General features: G+C 43.4%; 2 protein-coding genes across 2 annotated transcripts; one reads left to right on the forward strand and one right to left on the reverse strand.

Moving 5' to 3' along the window:
- Positions 1–9,072: 9,072 nt before the first annotated feature.
- Positions 9,073–10,037, reverse strand: MRPL36 (mitochondrial ribosomal protein L36). The gene is made up of 2 exons (XM_071455523.1): positions 9,937–10,037; positions 9,073–9,790 (listed from the first exon to the last, which is right to left on the reverse strand). The coding sequence occupies exon 2, from the start codon at positions 9,778–9,780 to the stop codon at positions 9,460–9,462; it is 321 nt and encodes a 106-aa protein (XP_071311624.1). The 5' UTR covers positions 9,781–9,790; positions 9,937–10,037; the 3' UTR covers positions 9,073–9,459.
- Positions 10,038–10,062: 25 nt separating this feature from the next.
- On the forward strand, positions 10,063–17,159 carry NDUFS6 (NADH:ubiquinone oxidoreductase subunit S6). Its single transcript, XM_071455509.1, has 4 exons — positions 10,063–10,209; positions 11,218–11,271; positions 15,805–15,927; positions 17,024–17,159. Exons 1-4 carry the CDS (start codon positions 10,063–10,065, stop codon positions 17,087–17,089), a joined length of 390 nt encoding a protein of 129 aa, XP_071311610.1. The 3' UTR covers positions 17,090–17,159.
- The last annotated feature ends 1,142 nt before the right edge of the window (positions 17,160–18,301 follow it).

The following is an 18,301-nucleotide window of genomic DNA, read 5'->3' on the forward strand; positions in this document are numbered from 1 at the left end:
ACAGGAAAGATAATTTTGGCATAAGTATAAACAAGTTGTGAACAAATGTAGAGCTGGAGTTAGAAGATTAGGAAGAGGAGGGAAGTCCTAGACTGTTTGAAGAGTCCTTTTAGGAGAAGACACTTAATATTCAATGCAGAATTTAATGTATTTGTTTAAATAATATTAAGTAGTTGCCAGCATAGCAGGGAGTTAGGGTTTATCCACTGCGTTCACAAATTTTATCATTGATCACCATTCTCTGGATAAAGTGTCCTAGAGCTGACTGTGACCATACTCCTCACAGGCAGCACGTTTCCATGCCTGGAGAGAATGCAGCTATGCCATGGTTAAAGAGACCATAAAAGATGAATGTTTCAAAGGCCTTAACACCAATGGCCTCTACCTTGTGGCCCTGCCATCACAGGTCTCTGCTTTTCTGCTCATAGCACAAAGAGACATTATCTGATTCACACTTGGCACCCAGCTACCCCATATCTCCCTGTGTGCCTTAATGTTAGATCCACTCAGTTTTGCTCTTCACTTTTTCACACAGTATCAAGGGATGCACCTTAAACTGACCAGAAAGGATCTTCCATAAAAATCATTTTGCCTTTCCTGGCCTGTTTTTCCCCCTGAACATTCTTTAAACATTACACATTATAAATCTTAAGCTCTTTAAAAGCCAGCATTTTTTTCAAGGTGCCCAATTAAATGAGATGTGTGACTTGCAGCCTTCCATGTCTGTGCTTTTGTTGGATGATGCTGAGAATCTATGCTGTGTGCAGAAAGCCATGGTATGAAATAATGTGAGACATCAAGGCCAGCTGGAGTAATACTGGAGACCTGGGATGGGCTGAAGGAACCTGCCACACTGAACATAAGACTATGACACTAGTCCTAGACAGTGCTAAGCTAGCTAGTCTGGACACTGAACTGTTTCTGAGACTGGCTTTTGTCTGAAGAAAGCATCCTGTAAACTCTCTGTAATGGATGCAGGGCAGATGATCAAGTGAACAAGATGCAGGAGCAAAACTGAAGTGGTTCAAACTGGTTAATGATATCCCTTATGTTTCAAAACAAAAAAAAAAATATCCTAGTATACATATATGAATTCACAACTGCTTGAGAAATATGTCAAAGCACAACTGCAAATGGGAACCACCATGAAATCTGAATGTCTTTCACTGTGGTTTCTGGGGTATTAAAGTAATGATAGATACCCTGGGTTTTTCTTATGAGTGATTTGGGTGTTATGTAGATCAAACACTCATAAGTTCAGGTTAAAAAAATCAGGAAAGTAGTAATAATGATAATGGAGGAATGGGTAAAATTTTGTGCTGTTTAACACATTGAACCAATTTTCATTTCGTTACCTTCAAATACAAAGTCATACATCTAGAAATCAGACATTGCAACTACACCTGCAGAAGGGAGGGTTGTGTTAAGCAGAGGGGAAGTATTAAGCAATGTAAATCCTTTACAGGTCATAAAAACCTGTCAGTAAACAAATTCTTCACTGAAATCCAAAGCAATGACATGATCTTCAAATGAAGGAAGCAGAAGATTACTGAGAACAAAATCCAGGGGCATTTTAACCTCAGTGCACAGTATCACTAAGGTAGATTCTACCTATAATTCCTGTGTCCATATTTTTAAAAAGAAATGAGAGGAGGGTACAGGGGACAGAAATATCCAAAGGTTAGACAAAATATTTTATACCAAGAAAGATGATATATATATATCTGATTATTTTAAAAAAATATTAAAAGGGTGACTCATATTTAGTGACTTCCTTTTGAAGGAAAAATAGAGGAATCTAAGAATGAAAGGCTTAACAAAATTTGGTAACTGCAAATTAAAGCAAACAGGCTCACCTTTTAACAGTGAAGAAATGCTATTTTGTAACATAATCATAGCTGTGTGACTGGCTGCTCATCTCTCCACTACTCATCTATCCAACTCCAGAGCTGTGGTCTCTGACCGCAGCCGTGTTTTAGGATTCATGTCCTGCCTCTGGTAGAACAGACTTCTAAAGCCAACAGATCAAGTCTCAGGTCATATTTACTGTATTCTCATTCATTTAAATACATCAAATAAGTTCCTTTTCTCTGTGACTACACACGTGGTGATCAGGATGAATGACCAGATGACATAAAACCAACTTGTTATTTAATAGCTAGATGAGCAATCAAAATTGAAGTACATGGCACACAATGTAGCTGCAAAAATTCTTATGTAAAGCCATGAAAGTGACCTATTTTAGATATCCCAGTCACTCCTTTTATAAATATTAGCCTCCTAGTATGAATCCCTTTTAAAACTGTGTAGACTCTGGGACTGCTTGCTCCCAGTCTTTTCCTCATTTAGGCACTGTTCATTATCAATCTTTAATCATGTACAACAGAGAGACTCGCATAATTCCCTGACTGTTCTTTTGCATACTTTCAACTACTAAATGGAATCAATGTATTTTTAGATCAAATGACTTTGCAAAGTTCACTTTTTATTCCTTCTTGCACAATGTGGCACATAAGGACAGGGGGCTTTTTGAAAAATACTGCTTGTTTTCAACAGTTTATTCATATTTACAGACAACCGATTTCAAAGACTGATGCACAAACTTCTAGATGAAATGGCAAATTTTTCATTCCTGGAGGCAGGTGGATAACTCCAGCAAGTGACAGCTTCATCTTGGGTGCCAATATTCTCTCTGTACCAATTTTCATCATCTTTAGATCAGGTTCAGTGTCTTCACTGTGATGAAGCTCTCATAAAGATTGCTGCCTCCACTATGAGTGGGATACGGAGCAATAACGAAACTGCTGCAGTTTATCTCCCAGAGGTATAGAAGTAAAACACCACCACTTACCTAAATAAACTGGGCTGTAAAGTGTGACAGTTCAATAACAGCTTCATGGGCAGCTCACCTATTCCTACAGGAAAATAAATTCAGTCCTGGAAAGCAGAAGTCACTGGACAGGTGAGGGCATGCCCCATCATAGGTGTGGTGAGGTAAACTGTCCTAGCGAGTTGGAAAGAATCCAGCCCCTTCTCAGCCTCTGGGGACAAACTAGCACAGATTTCAAGCTTCAAATTAATAATATGGTGAGCTGTAATAGAAAGAATGCAAAGAATGCATTTAAATGTAGAATCAGTTTTATTAAACTGAATGGGATTACTTTATCCTTAACTTCCATTTTAAAAGTAATTTGATAGTTTTCAGCAGTGTGTATCAAGGTGTGTCTCCCCTTGCTGATTCAGAACTTTGCAATATGGTGATACTGCAGATCAACATAAAACAGTTTCAGCGCATGGAGCTCACTGAAACCACAGAGGGACCTTGCTGTTACACAGAAGATATTCTGAACAGTGCCTGCAATAGCATGTTGTATCTGTTTGCATTCTTAAACAAAGAGGAGAAAACAGACTGGCTTCTCACTTCCTTTTTAATTGTTTAAGAATATTTACATTTTTGTTTTATAGTTTTATTTTTGTTTTTTAATTTTACCTACCTCATCTCTGTAAATAAAGAAAAAATTCCAACTGTTAATATTGGCAAATGCATTAGCAACTGCTCTGAAATGTCACTCTTTCTTGTTCCTTTTTTTTTCTTTTGTGAATGGTGTAAAGAATAATTGGAAGAACAATATGGTGTCTACATTACTCAAAAATAGCTGTTATTTTAACTGAGTGCAGGAAACCAACTGTGGTGGTGTCAGAATCTGGAACAGTCATCTGTCAGTCAGCTAACCTCAGGGTGTACTGCCTCCATCCGAGCAGACACGGCTTCTCAGCACCGTAATTCCTAAAGACTTCTCCCTCACCTGTCATTTTTGAACAGCTATTGTCCTGAATTCAGCAACCAATACTGTAATTCCCATACACACAACCACAGACAAAGTCTGACAGTCATTAATATCCATGAGCTCTAAGATTTATCCTCCAGTTGACCTAAATACATCTCTACCTGTTGCGTATCAGGAATCTGACAATCTTATTCCCTAGAACAGTTTTGAGGAGTTAAGCAAGTTCTGTCACTCACAACTGCAAATTATTTTCATAATTGTACAATGGAGACAGTCACAGGAGACATCAGGTCACATTCCCACTCCACTGTGGGGATTTACAGAATCACAGAATCACAGCATTTCTAGGTTGGAAGAGACCTTTAAGATCATCGAGTCCAACCCATGTCCTAACACCTCAACTAGATCATGGCACCAAGTGCCACATCCAGTCTTTTTTTAAACACATCAAGGGATGGTTACTCCACCACCTCCCTGGGTAGATGATTCCAGTATTTGACCACTCTTTCTGTGAAAAACTTCCTCCTTAATTCTAGCCTGTATCTCCCTTGGCGCAGTTTGAGACTGTGTCCTCTTGTTCTGTCTGCTGTTGCCTGGAGAAAGAGACCGAGCCCCAGCTCACCACAGCCACCCTTCAGGAAGGTGAAGAGAGTGATAAGGTCACCTCTGAGTCTCCTTTTCTCCAGGCTGAACAACCCCAGCTCCCTTAGTCGTTCTTCATACGGCTTGTGTTCCAAGCCGCTCTCCAGCCTCGTTGCTCTCCTTTGGACACGCTCAAGCATCTCAATGTCCCTCCTAAACTGAGGGGCCAGAACTGGACGCAGTACTCAAGGTGTGGCCTCACCAGTGCCGAGTACAGGGGAAGAATGACCTCCCTGCTCCTGCTGGCCACACTGTTCCTGATACAGGCCAGGATGCCATTGGCCTTCTTGGCCACCTGGGCACACTGCTGGCTCATGTTCAGCCGACTGTCAACCAGCACCCCCAGGCCCTTTTCCTCCTGAGCACTGTCCAGCCACACCGTCCCCAGCCTGTAACGTTGCAGGGGGTTATTGTGGCCAAAGTGCAGGACTCGGCAATTGGACTTATTGAACTTCATCCCATTAGATTCTGCCCATCCATCCAACTGTTCCAAGTCCCTCTGCAAAGCCCTCCATCCCTCTAACAGATCGACACACACTCCCAGCTTAGTGTCATCTGCAAATTTGCTAATGAAAGACTCTAAACCCTCATCCATGTCATCAATAAAGATATTGAACAGAACTGGCCCCAGCACAGACCCCTGAGGGACACCCCTGGTGACTGGCTGCCAGGTGGAAGCAGCACCATTCACCACCACTCTCTGGGCCCGACCATCCAGCCAGTTCCTAACCCAGCACAGAGTGCTCCTGTCCAAGCCACGGGCTGCCAGCTTGTCTGGAGTGTGCTGTGGGAGACAGTGTCAAAGCCCTTGCTGAAATCCAAATAAACAACATCTACAGCCTTCCCTGCATCCACTAGGTGGGATACCTGGTCATAAAAGGTGACCAGGGTGGTCACACATGACCTACCCCTCCTAAACCCATGGTGACTGGATCTGATACCCTGGCCATCCTGTAAATTCTGTGTGATGGCACTTAATATAAACTGTTCCATTATCTTGCCAGGTACTGAGGTCAGGCTGACTGGCCTATAATTACCAGGATCCTCCTTTGCACCCTTTTTGTGAATGGGTGTCACATTGGCCAGCTTCCAGTCATCCGGAACCTCACCAGTGAGCCAGGACTGTTGGTAAATGATGGAGAGTGGCTTTGCAAGCTCATTTGCCAGCTCTCTCATTACTCTGGGGTGGATCCCGTCTGGTCCCATAGATTTATGAACATCCAAGCATTTCAGTAGTTCTTTGACTGCCTCTTCTTGGATAATGGGGGGACCATTCTGCTCTCTGACACCATCAACCATTCCAGGCGGGCAGGTGTCTTGAGGGCAAGTCATCTTCCCACTAAAAACTGAGGCAAAGTAGGCATTAAGCACTTCTGCCTTCTCATCTGCAGATGCTAACTACCCTCCCCTGCCCAATAAAGAAAAAAGGCTGGTCTTACCCTTCCTTCTAGCATTAAGGTATTTGTAAAAACATTTTTATTATCCTTTACAGAAGTCGCCATTCTAAGTTCAAAATGAGCTTTGGCCTCCCTAATTTTTTTTCTGCATGCTCCAGCAGCCTTCTTGAATACTTCCTTAGAGACCTGACCCTCCTTCCAACGCTGATACATCCTCTTTTTATTCCTAAGTACCTCCAAAACCTCCTTGCCCAGCCAGGCTGGATGTTTACCCCGTTGACTGATCTTTCGGCACACAGGGACAGTCTGCTCCTGTGCCCTCAAGATCTCTGTTTTGAGGCATTCCTGAACTCCTTTGTTTTTAAGGGCTGTTTCCCAAGGGACGCTCTGAATAAGTCTCCTAAACAGGCCAAAGTCTGCCCTCCGGAAGTTCAATATAAGAGTCTTACTGGTGCTCCTCCTGACTTCACCAAATATTGAGAACTCTATTATTTCATGATCACTCTTCATTTAAAGAATGAAGATTTTCTGGAGGGGGTAACCTAGACAGGTAAGCAGTAGGAAGCCAAAAGCTAAAAATGTAATTTGAACCTCTGTCTTATTTCAGTCTTCAGTGTAGGGATTCTTCTTCCTGTGTTATGGGGTACTATTTTCCTCCCTAAAACATTTTATGTTCTGGCTGTGTTCTCCTTATCATTCTCCTCCCTTTCAGCCCCCAGGGGTAGAAATAAAAAAGAAAACACATACAATTAAGGAACTAACATAGATTGGTATTTTTAGTATTCCAGGACTAAATTTTTGGCCTGGGTAATTTCAGTGGTTGTTGTGTACCCCCTCCTTTGCCAACTGCTGTTGAGGTAGAGCACAACATTCAGAAGGTCTGTAACGAAGGACTCGAACCTGTGGCTATCAACCACAAGGCTACTGGCTGAATTATTTCACCTGCTCATTTTGCAGTTGCTGTAAACAAACCTAAAATAAACACGCATCACCCCCAGCTACAGTCACTTTCCTCACGTCATTCAAATTACAGAAAGCTATAGAATCTGATTTTTTTAGAACGCCTCTGTAATAGTTTGTAGACATCAACTAAAAAATAGTACTTAGAAGCGTGAGATTCAATACCCCTGCCTAACAGATGGAAAAATTGAGACAAAGGCAAAATTACGTTTGATTACACAGCAAACCTTTGATTACACAGCAAGTCAGTGGCAGAGTACAATTACAATTCAGAGCCTCCTAGTTTCTAATCCTATAATCCTCTTTCCAAAATCTATTGAGCACAACCAAATATGCTGTTTCAGTGATGGCCATGAATGTTCCACACCAGGTATCTCAAACTGACTGTTCAGACAATGACACATGAAATGTTTACAGGCATAATAAACATATAAATTCAAATTACTTCACATCTCAAGTTTCTGACCAGCAACCCTACATTCAAAGGGTTTAATTAGGAAAAAATTTTTCCTCATTGTAAGTTGTTGAAGTAAGATGCTGAGTCAGCACTGTATAAAAGCTTGTCTTAGGCCAAAGGGGGAGATGAAAACAGTAACTTGTGCCTCTCTCTGCTGTAGAGTAATCCTAGCCCTAAATTTCACTCCATTTCTGAGTGCAGACCGTATTTCACACCAGCCTGGCAGAGTGAATTTGTCTCACATGCCACTGAACTCAGAAAGTCTTCCCAGGTAATGATTGCTGCTCCTCACCCTGGCAATTCTTACTTGCAGGTGTCTCTTAACCATCTGACACAGCTCCTGGCAAGAGAGCCCTTAAGCGTTTGGGTACCTCCTCAGCAACCCACCAGCACAGTTTGCTTTGTCCCAATGAGCTGCCTTTTTCTGACTGAACCAAGGGGTTGGATGAACTGCTTGTGAGGCTGTAAGAGCACCTGCCAACTCTCTTTCCTAAAAAGCCCAACCAACAAACAGACCCTCACTTCATCTCATGCCCAATCCACAGGTCAGTCCTTACTATCCACCAGAAAAGTGGGTAGGCCTGGAAAACACTGGTTTTTTGGTCATGTGCTCTTTACTTTAAAGGTGTACTAAATAGCTAAACTCACAAGGTATCACAAGAGGTTCACAGCACACAGGCCTTTTCTTCTGCTGGAACAAAACACACAGCACACACCTACCATTAACATTGAGAGTCAGAGCTTTTAAAATCTTCAGTTCCTAAGACAGCTTAACTGTTAAAGCATGTTAAAGGCATAAAACATTTCTGAGAAATTTCTCTGCTTACATTTTACTTTCACCCACAAGCTGCAGGAATTTAGAAGGCAGAAGTTCTTGGATGCTCATGCTTTTTCATGAGCATCCAAATTTGAATCAAACCTTCTGAAGTACAGCAAGTTTTCCACTACTTCAAGGTTCTTTGATTTTGAGGAGCCTTACACGTTTTGAATCAATCTGTCTCTCTAGTTAGATGAAGCTAGCCTGTTTTCTCTCCTCTCACTGCCATGAATTCATTTGAATGCCCCCTAAGACGGATGTGTATGTTAACTCACCTGCTTCTCTCTCTCCAAACCCTCATTTCCAGTGATGAGATAGATGAGTGAAAAGACAAACCACCCAACATATGGAAAACCAGTAATTACTGCCTCTGGAATGCTTAGCCACAGCTTCAGAGGCTGAGTCTCATTGTCTACAAGCACTAAGCAAAAATATAGAAATTATAAAAGTGAATGTAAAGTTGTGGAATTATAACTGGGCAGAAAAGGTCTTCAAGTCATCACACTATCCAATGTTACAGCAACTTCAAACACAGCGCTCAACCAATTTCACCTCTTTCAAGTCAGGGACACTTTCTCACAGTACTCTGGCAAACCTGTAACAGGGCAGTTTTCCGAAAGTTTAGTTTAGCACCATTTGCTAAGAACTTGCAGTTCAGAGGATGATCTAACATTCCTGCCTCAAGCAGAGTCATATTGAGAAATGTGAGGAATACCACTGGTGACTGAAGCAATTTTGGCTCTAATTAATTAACGGATACCAATCCACTAGTTTGCATTCAACGTCTATCTTGGCTATATGACCTCTTAGGAGAGTTCCTTCAAGGGACACAAGAAAAGAAAAATATTCTTACACCTCACCAATCGATTAGAGTGAGCCTAAAGCTTGGCAAAATCTTAAGGCAAGTTAGATGGAATCTGAAATTGCCCACCTGAGTTTGAAACTATTGATTCTGTTATCAACATCTTGGGACGGGGGGGGAAGCGTACTCAAGAAAAAAACCGCAATGTGTTGTAGTTCTAATGAAAATCAATGGAGTTTATTTTCATTTTGCTTAATTAAACCCAAATGCACCTCAGAGTCCAGTGATCCAGCTTCACCCTTCCTAATTTAACAGCGCGGTGATTTTAAGGCTTCACGTTTCGGACGACGACAAGAGATCCTGAAGCCTGTTGTTTCCCACTTCAGTTCTCCGCATCCAAGGCCTGAAATTCCGGACAGGGCCGCCAAGACCGCACCTCGCTCTCGGTGTTCCAAAGATGAAACACTGTCACGCACACGATTCCGGGACTCGTGTCCCCAGCTGCCAGCTCCCGGAGGCCGCGGGCCAGCGTGGGGCTCCGGGCCCGGCCGCCGAGCACGGCGCCAGCTCTGTGCGCTGCGGGCTCCCGGCCGGCGCTACCCCTTGCGCTGCTTGTGCCGGGGGTTGCTCTTGCAGCACACGTAGAGCCGCCCGCGCCGCCGCACGATGTAGCAGTCCTTGCAGCGCCTCCTCAGCGCCGTCTTCGTCTTCAGCCCGGCCGCCGGTGGCGGCCCGAGCTGCGGCGGCAACACGGCCAGCAGCCCGCGGGGAGCCCACCACGGCGTCGGGGCCCAGGTCGGACAGGCCGCGGGCAGCCCCGCCGCCCGTCCCCACGGAGCCAGCGAGCACAGGGACGAGCGGCACAGCGAGCGCAGCGGGGCGGCCGTGGCGGCGGCCCTGACCAGGAGGGACAGCATGCCCGGCACCCTGCGGGGACAGCGCGCCGGTCAGGACACACGCACCGCTCCCGCTCCGCCCCTCCTCTTCCGCCGCCGCAATACCACCCACCGCCCCCACCGACGAGAACACCCGCCCCGCTCCCGCCACCGCTGAGGACACCGCTGCCCGCTCACCCCCGCGGAAAGCAGCGCTCCCCGCCCGCGGCCACGCGTCCCTCCCGCCGCCGGAAGCGCGAGCAGGAACCGGGGCGGGGCGAGGCCCGCGCCCGCCCGGCCGGGAGTCACGTGGGCGGCGCGAAGATGGCGGCGCCCGCCGCGACCTTCCGCTGGCTGCTGCCGCGGAGCCGCCTGCTGCTGGCCCGCCCGGGGCTGGCTGCCACTGCTGCCGCCCGGCCCTACGGTGTGCGGGCCTCCGACACCGGCGAGCTGGTGACGCACACGGGGCAGGTGAGCGCGCGGGGCTCGGTGCTGCCGCCCCTCCGCTGCTCCGGGAGGGCGGCGGGCGCGTCCCGCCGGGGCCGCGGGCAGCGCGCTGGTGTAATGTGGTGTACCGTAACGGGGAGGCTTAGGAGGAATTTCTTGCTGTAAACACTGGTTAGGTACTGGAATCGGCCGCCCAGGGAGGCGGTGGCGCGTCCGTCCCTGGAGGTGTTCAGGAAATGGCTGGATGTGGCGCTTAGTGCCACGGTCTGCTTGACTTGGTGGCTTTCGGTCCTGGTTGGGTTTGACGATGTCAGAGGTTTTTTCCAACCTAATTTATTCTGTGATTCTCCGTTCAGCGCGGACAGTGGGAATTCATGCTCCTGGGTGATCCGTACACAGGAGGTGCGCGCTGTTTCGGAAAAAAACAAAAACAAAAAAAAACCCCGTTGATCAGGATCGGGGTCATTGGCCATTACCGAGCGTTCCGGTCCGAATCCGACCTGTGACCCGGCCGAAGGGTTGGCAGGTGGAGGAGGCACCCTTGTGTCAGTGCCTCGTAACTCCAGGTTACCTCTTTTCCAATGGAGAAGCTGAGGCTCCTGAGATGCCTTGAGATGGGAGGAAGGATGGCGGGTGGAGCTAGCTTGAGAAAGCTGGCACGGTGGTTACTTAGCAGAACAGAAATACATACAATATCTGAATTTCCCAGTTTACATTACCACCTAGGTGAGATCCAGGAGCAGCGTTATAAATAATACATTTGTATTCATCTCTGTAATCAGGCTCTTCTGTTTACTGGCTTTCATGCCAGCCCCAACACCACCAGTTTCCTTGTCTGTTGTACTTTCCAATGTGCAATTCAGTTACTTGTGGGAGGGAAATGGAAGCCAATTTTTCTGTGTACTACATGCTTGTAAGGTGATCATATTTGAATCTAAGTATACATTTCAAGATATTTATTTTCTAAGTCTTTGTGTTCTATGTTTATAATTGTTGCTCTGTAAATAAGATCAAGTTTATTTTACACTCTAGGTATATGATGAGAAGGACTATAGAAGAGTTAGATTTGTTGGACGACAAAAGGAGGTAACTCATTCTATGATTTTTCATGGGAGAGGGTGTAGTTTATGGGATTTTCTTAACCTAATTGTCATTAAAAACCGCAACCTCATTGTCATTAAAAAACCCCAAACCAAAAACACCCCCAAAAAATACAAAAAAAACCCAAACAAAACCAAACCACAAAAACCCATACAAACAAAATCTACCAAAACCAGAACTGGTTTGGATTTGGGGTTTCAGTAGTTTTTTTTTTTTTTCTTAATGGCAAAAAAAATTTCTAAGGCAGCTTATAATTGCTTTTGTCTTGCCTCCCTGCTTTTGGTAAACTTGAAAAACTCAAGACTTGCTCTGCATTTGCTAAGTGCTTGCATTTAGGGTGTTAGAGTTGTAGACATTTGAGCATCTTAAACTTGGAACAGTTTTTGTTTTAAGCATGTGTTTTAAGAAGTAGTGCTAGTATGTTTTTAGCACATTTGTATTCAGAAAAATCACATCATTAAATACTCTGCTGAATTGTTCTTCTCTTTATATATCTGTTTACATCTGTTTTGAAGCTTAATTTGCTTCTGTGTAGTTGAAATTCTGATCCTTACCCAAATCACGTTTTTAATGAGCCTGAGAAGCATTTACTGAAAGAGTGATGAAACAAATGAAAGTAAAATGCAGACTATTCTGAAATAATGAAGCCTCAAGTGCAAAGTCTGGTAATACCAGCATCATCCAAGTGCAGTGCTGTAAAGGTGGCCCTGTTGCTGCTGCTTAAAATTTCACATACTCACTGTATGAAAAGTCCTTTAGCACTGAGTTTTTTCTATGATCCAGCAGCACAGGTCCAGGAGGGGTCTGCTGGCCTTCTGGATAGAAATAGAATTATTTCAGCTAAAATGTATTCCTCAATGCCTGAGCCTTTGAATAGTGCCTTAGTGTTAATGCTATAAATGTTTACGTTCAGCAGAGACATTAAATATAAGGTGTGGTAGATTTTTAAAGTAGTTTCATATAATTATTCTTGTCCTAAATTAACCTGAACTAATTACACAATTTCCAAGTTTTCATGTTAAGTTTATCTCACTGTGTGACAGATACAATTTAACTCATGCTGTGTGGCTAAAATGGGGATTCTACATGTGAAATAATTAAATGAAAATGTCACTTAAAATGCTGAATTGGCTTACTTCAGGGAGGATAGCTGGCAAAGTAGGTCTCTCCCGAGTGTACTGCTGGTGTCTCTGCTACTTGTGTAACTTTGTAGGAAATACTCCTTATGCCTCATTCTCCATGGGGTAATTGTCCCTCTAATGTGCCTTTGCTATCAGGTAATTTCAGATTCTATGTGGTGTGGAGCATCCAAGGTTTTCAGTTCAGCCCAGTTCTTCCTTCTGCAGCAAATGCCAAGCTCTGTGTCTGCTGAGCAAGGTTTAACGCTAAGTTTTAATGGTGAAATTGGGACAAAATTTACATGTTAAACACTTTAAATGATCTGTGCCTATTAATAGGATCTCTCTCTAGGGGCTTTGGCTTTGCCATTATCCCATGTTGTCATCTTATTACAGGGCTTCCATACTGTTGTCTCATCACAAGTTTCATACCTTCTTGGTGTTTCTCATGGACAGCTTCTCTCCTCAGAGCACTGCCTCTTTCTTCTTCACAAAGCAGCCAAGTGACTCCAGTTCCCTCTCAACACCCACCCCACTCTTTTATAGCACTCTTCTTCTCATTGGTTACAGCTGTGGCCTGCTCAGGCCTGCTCCTAATCTTTGATAATTGGCCCAACTGCAACTCCTTAGGGGTGAGATTACTTTCTGCACTATCTTTATTTTGCTTATATTGTATCCCCCCACAATCCCACAGTGTGTTTCAGCTGCTAATATTAGGGTTGACAGCTGTCTGTAGTCTGAATGTTGTCGTGTTTCTGAAGCATAAGCTCTCCTGGTGACTGTTCTTTCTTAGTCGCTTCTTCCCTTTGCCATCAGTAGGTCCAGGTTGAGTCCTGCTTGGGATCAGCCCATTCCAGCCATGGCAGCTTCCCTGTTTGAGGGGGGACACAGCCTCTGGACTCCCCTCAGTCAGGGTCTCTGGGCCTGTGTGCTTCAGGTGGCCAGGCCCAGGGGCATGGCCTAGAGTATGTCCTTATTGTCCCCTCAGTTCTGCCAGCCTAGCTGTTAGTGACATCCATGTGTTTTAGCTAAAATTATTGGTTCTCTGTGGAGAACTGGGGATTAGTGCTTCTGGCAAGGGCCTAAAGCAGGAAGCTGTGAGAAAACTTGTAGGGGGATAGAATATAAGAAAATAAAGATAGTGTAGAAAGTAATCTTACCCTGAAGGAGTTGCAGCTGGGCCAATTATCAAAGATTAGGAACAGGCCTGACTTTAGGAGGCCACAGCTGTAACCGATGAGAAGAAGAGTGCTATAAAAGAGTGGGGTGGCTGGGTGAGAGGGAGCTGGAGTCAGTTGGCTGCTTTGGGAAGAAGAAAGAGGCAGTGCTTGGAGGAGCTGCTCATGTGAACACATCAAGAAGATATGAAACTTTTGTGATAGGAGACAACTGTATGGAATCCCTGCAATAAGATGACAACAAAAAGCGATCATGATAACTGCTAAGCTGTATCTGCCACAGTCCAACCGGGTCATCCTGCCCTTCTGTAATCCCTAAGGTAGAGCAGGACCTATTTCAACACTATCATTCACACTTCAGCTCTGCCCTTTCTATTGGGCTGGTGCAGCAGCTGAAGGTGTGAGGAGGGCTCACCTCAGTGCTTGTCTGTTTTAAATATTTTCTCCTGCCTTCCCTCTACATCTTTGGAGCGAGATCAAATCCAAGTTTGGTTTTATCTCTTTGGTTTCCCAGACCATGGACTGGCACAGGTGGATAGATAGGAAGAAGCAGCAACAAAATTGCCAAATTGCCACTCTGTCAGGAAAAAAATAGCCCATTGATTTATGCTTGGGGCAAGGTGCATCTGGATATGCTGAGAGGATCAGCCTCTTCCTGCTGAGTGCTGCTGTGCTTTAGTCAAAGGATTATGTTGTAACTGCAACCAATTGGGCTTTTTTTGTGGAGTGTTTTCCTGGTGAATTCCTAGACTGTGTCTTGTTTAGTAGGCTGAACCACAGACAAGTCATAGCTATACAGTAGATGAGAGGTCTTTGCTTCTCTCTTTCCCCATAAGTACCTTTTGTGGTTAAGAAGTGTTGGGATGAGTGGAGTTCTTGCTTCTAATCTTGAAGCAAACGTGTATAATGGTTTTATCTCCCTCCTCCTTTAGCACGAAATGAAGGATGCACAATTTTGAGTGTTACTAAAAACAGCAGTAGAAGTTCTTGCTGTTAGGTGAAAATTGTGTGACTTGTAGACGCAGCCCCAGACAGTGGGGTTATTGATGTTACCATTTTCTTTCAATACCAGAACCTAATTTTTTTGCTAACTTTTTTTAGCTATCATCTTCTTCTGGTAGGGATAAATTCTTAGTTGGCAAAACTGACTTTTCCGTTCTTGTACCAAAAAATTCAGAGACTTAATGGGAGGCTTGGTGGAAGATGCTAACTTGTTACATGGTGGAAGATACTAAGTTGTTACAAACTAGGATCATATAAAAACACCATTGTAGTTCCTAGGGATTTATGTAATGGACACATAGCTGTCTTTTTCCCAAGAATCTCATCTTTATTCCAATACCAGCATATTTATACTCAGTGCAGTAGATACTGCCTTCTTTGGGTGTGCATATTATTTGATCTTCATGCATGTAAATCATGGCCTTTGAAAAAGGTGGCCCCTCCTGGAATACTTTGCCCTGAATTGTAGCAGTAGTTGTCTCCTCAGTGCACACTTGGAAAGTGTTGCATTGCTGTAGGTCCTGCTGAGGGACTCGCTGCTGTGTTACCAGCCTGCCCAGACATGGTTATGTTTTCCAGGCCATGCAGATGTGCTCTAGGAAGAAGCCCTACTTGTCAGTGATGTGGATATTTGGGAAGTGTGTATGATGGATTTACAGAGTGGAGTAGTGGCATTTAGAGGTTTTTCCTTTTTTCTGATGCTAAACAATTTGTCTTTCTGACTGTTGTTATGCACCACATTCATGTTTTCCTGAGATTTCTGTGCAGTGATAGAATAAGGTACATGGCTAGAGCTCTAAATTGCCAGCAGTTGTTTTATCTCATGCCTGACCTTATTGTCTCACTATTATTTTTGAGTTTATCAGCAGAGATTCTTCTGCAATTTTATCATGTAGTCACTAAAGCAGAATACAGTATTGGTTAAATATGTTCTGTTCTTGTCTACTTGTTTCTGCTCACCTCTCTGCTGAATCTATTGGAACCTGAGCACTGATGTGGCCTGTATATCAGGGGAAAGGGATTACTTTTGCAGGGTTTAGTGTATAGTTCCTTGATCTGGCTTATAGCAGAGCCTTAGAGATGGTGGAGGAGTTGGGAGGAAGCCTAAGCAGGAACTTCTCAAAATGGCTGTAGTGGAACTGCCTGAGGAGGCAACAAATAGCAATTGCTTTCTGTTTGAGTGGGGATGGTATCTAAAAGTTTCCCTCTTTTCCTTACAGGTGAACAAGAATTTTGCAATCGATTTGATAGCAGAGCAGCCTGTGAGTCATGTTGAAAGCAGAGTGATATCGTGCGATGGTGGTGGTGGAGCTTTGGGACATCCCAAAGTATACATAAACTTGGTAATGTCAATATTCTGCATATAGCATGTTTTGCCTGTGCATTCTTTTTTTGTAAGATTATCTGGTTTTTGGAATGCTAGTTTAACAAAATAAAAGGAGTAACCACCTGAGGTGCTCATTTTATTTGATGCCTGATATAAGTCAGAAGAATTAGAGGGCTTCCATTTGAAGTTACAGAAATTCCCTTTTGAAATTTTGGTTTGTTTAGTAGGACAGCACATTTTTTAAAAGAAATCAGGTGAAGTAGTAAGAGCAACCACTGAGAGTAAAAATTAACATCCTTGCTGCATTTTGGAACTAATTATTTAAATGCCACCATGTAGTTTGACCATACGTTTGCAGTATTTTCAGGAATATAGTTTTTTTTCAGTCTTGCAAGTTCAAGGGAAAAAGAAGGAAGAAAACCAAACAAACCAACTCCTCTTTCAGTTTTTGGGAGTCTTGGTATTTCTGAAGACTAAATATTTCAGTCATAGCCAGAGAATGAAGAATAAATGTTGTCTTATCCTCCTGTTGACAGTAGTGATAATTTCCAGTGTATTCTTGTTCTAGAGAGTAAAAGTAATGAGGCTACTGTCCTATGACCTTAGTTGATGCAGCCTTTGCTTAGGTCCTGTTCCCAGGTAGAGCCTGATTGCAGACGTTTTAAAATCTTTGTCTGCTCACCTAAACTTTGACATTTCCTAATGCCTGAAAGAATGGTGAGGAAGGGCTGGTGTCCTTAAGTGTCAGTGTTGTTATGACTCCTAACTAGAATCATAAGCATTTCTATTTTGAACAAAGTAATAATTTTGTAATAATTCATTTTACATTATCCAAAGTCAAATGTTTGGAGGTTCTGATTTGTAACACTTAGAAGGACTTCAGCCCTAACTTCTGTAGCACACTCCTGATCTTTTTATGTTGATTTTGTTTGACGTGTTTGTGCCTCACTCCTGAAGAATCTTTGCTTCCAGTGTCTCTAAAAAGACTAAACTCTGTACTTTGGCAATATTGTTTGGTTTTAAGATGGCACAAATAAATAAGAGAAAAATTGTAGTTTCTTAAAATGTTATAAAGTGAAACTGGCAGCTGTTATATTTTTATATTTTCACAGGACAAAGAGACAAAGACCGGAACATGTGGCTACTGTGGACTTCAATTTAAACAGAAACATCACTGAATGTGTGATTGCAGATTTCTGTTCCGATGTTAGTGTTCAACTATAAATAAACAATATATTTAGAAAGCCACGATTTGTGTTTATCTTAACTATGGAAAGTCCAGTCTGTATGTTTTTAAAACCCAGCTTGTCAGGTATTTGAGAGCTGAATGGTATGACAATATCTGCTTTGTACTTTATTTAGTTTTCATGTCTGGCAGACTTCTTGCAGTCTTAGAATTGGTGTTTGGCTGTAGATAGGTTTGGTTTGTACTGGGTAGATATGTATTCTTTTCAACACTGAATGAGCTGTAATTGTTTACTGGGTGATTAATTATCCTAGGTGTTTGTCTTTTGTCACTGTGTGACACTCCTAATTGGTTCACGGTCCAGCATCTATAGCTAGATTCACAAATGGAAATACAAAGATATTATGATACTCAGCATTACAGCACTCACTCCTGGAAGCAAGATTGTCAGCCCTGAATTAAGTAGCTGCTCTTGGGACCTGTTTAAAAGAAACCACCAGTGCTTGGAATGGTAATCAGTGTGAGCTGGAGAACTACCCAAGCTGGCACGTGTGAAAGGTGAGGACATAACCATTTGCCCTTCATTTGAAGGGGTGAGAGTGTATCTGGTTCTCATTGGGATTCACACCCAAAGCCTCTGTTTGCAGCTAAGATGATGACCTTAACTCACTGCAGTGCCTGGGCAGCACCATGACTTGCAATTGTCCTCCATGGAAGTAGTGAAAAAGAGTCTTGTCAGAGTAGGCATTGCTCCATTACAGGTGGTAGCTTCTGCTCCTTTAATATGGGTAATTTGACACTGAGAGCATCTACCTAGGCTGTGTGAGGCTGAATGGTTCTCTCTATAGAAGTCATGTGTTTAGAGGCTGTATTGCATGTAAGTAATTGCATGGACACTCCTCCCCTTTTTTCATTCACTCCACCTATAAAAGCTTTACCTCTTTCTGTCTCTTCCCCTTATTCTTCCCCTCACTTTTTCTCCTTTCCATTACTGCTGGTTTCAGTGATCTTCTGGCCGTCAATTTATTCTTTTTAATGACCTAGATTTAGGAAGTACTAATCAGAGTTATGCATTGCTGTGCAGTGTAGGTTACTGAACATGACCTTTCTATAAGGCCAGGCTCTGTTATGAAGGTTTTCATTTTGTAATGTTAGTGCAGTGGCCAAGTTAACATGTGTTGGGTTTAGAGGAGCACCTGAGCAC

This window comes from Agelaius tricolor, unplaced genomic scaffold (assembly GCF_023055355.1).
Source record: "Agelaius tricolor isolate 1412-34295 unplaced genomic scaffold, bAgeTri1.0.p SCAF_2, whole genome shotgun sequence".
Lineage (NCBI taxonomy): Eukaryota > Metazoa > Chordata > Aves > Passeriformes > Icteridae > Agelaius > Agelaius tricolor.